The sequence below is a fragment of the Podarcis pityusensis genome (genome assembly GCF_964106645.2).
Source record: "Podarcis pityusensis genome assembly, chromosome: 13".
NCBI classification, from domain to species: Eukaryota; Metazoa; Chordata; class Lepidosauria; order Squamata; family Lacertidae; genus Podarcis; species Podarcis pityusensis.
In genome coordinates, this window is record NC_138038.1 from 45,968,496 (window position 1) to 45,972,343 (window position 3,848).

General features: G+C 42.4%; 1 protein-coding gene across 1 annotated transcript; it reads right to left on the reverse strand.

The window, feature by feature from the left end:
- LOC308461918 (olfactory receptor 6M1-like) lies at positions 1–981 on the reverse strand (the record flags this gene model as incomplete). The annotated part of the gene is made up of 1 exon (XM_080979088.1): positions 1–981. The coding sequence occupies one exon, from the start codon at positions 979–981 to the stop codon at positions 1–3; it is 981 nt and encodes a 326-aa protein (XP_080835214.1).
- Between the last annotated feature and the right edge of the window lie 2,867 nt (positions 982–3,848).

The window sequence follows — 3,848 nt, forward strand, 5'->3', positions numbered from 1 at the left end:
TTACCCTTCCTTCCTTGGTAAGCTTGTCTTCAGCTTCTTTGTGGTGCATGGGAGTCTGGACATGGTGTCTTTCAGCACCTCCTTGACCTGCTGATTCCTCAGGGTATAGATGAATGGATTGAGCAAGTGGGTGACAATACAGGTCTGGAGGGTCACAGCTTTCTTGAGGCCAAAGGAAAAGCCTTTGTTGGGCACGATGTACATAAAGATAGCACTTCCATAGAAGACGGAGGCCACCGTGATATGGGAAGCACAAGTGGAGAATGCCTTTTTCCTACCTGTTGTAGATTGGATGCGGAGGATGGTGGTGATGATATACAGGTAGGATACCACTGTCAGCATCAGAGAGCTCAGGAGCACAATGGTCGAAAGGGAGAACTCAATCATCTCCAGGAGGGCAGTGTCAGCACAGGAAAGTCTTATCAATGGCTCAATGTCACAGAAGAAGTGGTCAATTATGTTAGGACCACAAAAAGGTAGCTTAGAAATAATGATGATAGGAGAAAGTACTGAAAAGAAGCCCCCAAACCAGGAGAGAAGCATTAGCTGGATTGTCAAGCGTATATTCATTATGATGGAATATCGGAGTGGGTTGCAGATAGCAACATACCTGTCCAAGGACATGACAGCCAAGAGGATGAATTCAGTGGTGCCAAGAAAGAAGTAGAAATAACACTGAGCGATACAGCCGGATACGGATATGGCCTTCTTCTTTGATAAAAAGTCCTTCATCATCTTGGGAGCAATGGCTGTGGCCACCATGGCATCCAGGAAGGACAGGTTACAGAGAAAGAAATACATGGGGCTGTGGAGTCGGCGGTCAACCCATGTTGCAGTAATGATGACCACGTTGCCAGTGATGGTCAACATGTAGACCAAAAGGAGCACCACAAAGAAAACGATATCCACCTGCCAGTCTACCGAGAAGCCCAGTAAGATGAATTCATTGACTTTGCTTGTGGTTTGGTTGTTTTTGTACATTTGGGAGGTACCTAAAAACATAAACTGATTTCAATGTGTACTCGTTAAGTAAATGCACTGAACTCAATGTACTCAGGAGATAAATATCTCAAGCACAGATGATACTTCGATACAGAAGTATAGAGAGAAGAGTGGGTGGGGGGAAATGAACAAGGACTTTGTTTTGTCTACTCTATTAGATGTCCCCAAGTCCTACTTTTATGAGAGAGGGATATAAATGTATGCAGGGTTCATTTTTTAAAAAGGATTTTGAGTTTCCAGCTTTAGTATTTTATCTGTGGATTGATCGACCTACATACTTTATTTTTTATGTACACTGCCCAGATAACCTTAGTTGTGGGATAGCATAGAAATACCATGAAAAATGAATACATAAATAGTTCTGTGTTAGTCTGCAGTGTGACAGTTCAGAGGCTACAGGAGGGAAACATTAAGCTGTAGCCTAACAAATTTTACTCACTTTCGACCTGTTTAAATTAAAGGACCTTGCTTAGTCGTGCTCAGTAATCGCAATGAGGCAAGTCTGAGTATAATTAATATCGGATACAGTCCACTAAGTACTGAACTTACCAGTTGTGTTTCCTCTCTTCTGCCTGTAAAGATATGAAGAAAAAGCCATTTTAAAATGTGTTAAATAATAAAGTAGAGCGCATAAATCTCATCCCATCACATAATGAACATTGTAAGCTCCTGGCAATTGTATTCAAAAAAGCAAAACACAAAATCAAATAACAGAAATCAAAGCAAATGCCAACATAGAAAAGTTGTGCTTTCTGATGCAGCCTTAGGAGCAACAATGCAGATTTCAGAGCACGTCTATGTGAGTTTTGATGATGTTTGTGTGCTGCTTTTAGTAAAAGTAAAAAGCGGGAGGTGGGAGGCGCAGAATAATAGCAAGAGAAGGCATTCATTCTCACCGTTCTTTGTCCCTGGTATCTACAGGATATCTATGTGATGAGGTGCTTCATTGGTGGTTTCTAACTCAAATTCTCATAAGTCTTCATTTTCTGTATTTCATGAAGAGATTCCCAAAGGGATAATGGTTGCAAACAATTAAGAGCTGGTAGGCAAAATGTTAGACGCTTTAGACCAGGGTGGTTAATTTGTCACCATCTAGATGCTGAAGAATTCCCAAATCTTGCCAGCCCATCAGCATAATCAACATCAAGGGATATTGGGAGTTGAAGATTCACACTATGTGGTTTACAACTTCTATTTTCAATACTATTCTATTCTATTTTGTATTCTAGTCTATTTTCAATACTAACAGTGCATGTCTACTCAGAGGACACTCCCACTGAATTCAGTAGGACTTTCTCCCAGGTAAACATGTACAGGGCTGCAGAGCAAGTCCCACTGAAATTAATGTAGCTTTCTTCTGAGGAGACATGCATAGAATTTCATCATTGGGGATTCAAGATGGTTGAAGCACAGTTCAGAATTGTTTTTCTTGGGCGAGAAGCAGCAGATCTCCTGCAATAGCAGAAAGTTTGTACTACTGCTACTAGATGACCTCTGAGGTCCCTTCCAGCTCTCTGATACTAGGTAGGAGACAGTGTGTCTCAGTGGTCACTCAAGATTTGTGCATGTGGGGGGCACAGAGCCATTAACTTTGACCCATTTTTGGTACTCTGCTGGTCAGGGCAGCAATGCACCTACACCTATGGGGCTACGAAAATCCTGAAACTCCTTCAATCCCACTTCTGTCCCAACAAACGCAGTGCTACCACCACTAGGACACTGTTGTATCAGCTCTCATGAGCTGATGGTGATCCTTACTTCTCTCTCTTCTAAGGTCACATGAGTAAGGATTCAAAGAATTGGAACAGTAATGCGAAAGTGTTTGCATTGGAATAGCAGGTGAAGTGGTGAAACAGCCATGGAAATGACACTTTGGGGAGTAAATGAGACTTGTGGCTTTGGGAGAGTTACATGGAAGAGATAGAAAGGCTGGAGAGTTACACATTTTGCTCTTGGGCTTGAGGTTCCCCATCTTCCTTCTCTCGGCGGTGCTACATGAGATTCCCATGGGGGCTATTATCATCTAGGGTTGCCATATTTCAAAAAATCCAGGCAAAAAAGTTATTGAGTTGTTGTTTCCCCCCCCCCCCCCAAAGTTGTTGGAGCTGCTTTTTAGCTATTTGGAGCTATTTTTCGATAAATCGGCAAAAACAACACTGCCGACATGACTTGCCATACGTCTTGGATATGTCCGGGGAATTATGGGCATATGCCAACCCTATTTACTCATTCTTTAAGCATCAATTTCATCAAGCCTGACAAATGATCGTCATATTGAAATCAGAGGTAAAGTTGTTCCATTTTCATTTCCTTGGCTGATAGTCAAGGAAAGTTCTGTTCTGCTGTATTTACTGACCCCAGCAGGAAACGATACTGAGCATGCTTCATTTTTGTGAACAGAGAATTTGAGGAGGAACCATTTCACCAAAAATTATCCAGGAAGGGGATCTTGAACAATTCGCTGAGGGTGGGGCTCGCCATTACCACAGCTTCTTCTCTCTCCACCCACAACCACCACCAAGCTTGCAAGTGGGGGGTGGGCAGCAGCAAGTGTGTTGGGAGCCTGGCCATTATTTTTCACTCCTCACAGTACCCAGATCTATTGCTATTCTAGGGCATTTTTGTGGTGATGATGAGGGAAAATTTACTACCCTCCACTCAAAATGATGGGAAATAATTGGGAGGAAAGTCTGCTTCCTTTATTGGGTATGTGTGGATGACATGATTTGTGTGTCTCCCCCCCCCCCCAGCCTTCTTGTCACCTGACCCAATTTTATACTTCTGTTACTTTAACCTAATTTAGAGGTAACTCATTTTATGAAATCACTTGTTTTCACTTATCCCCT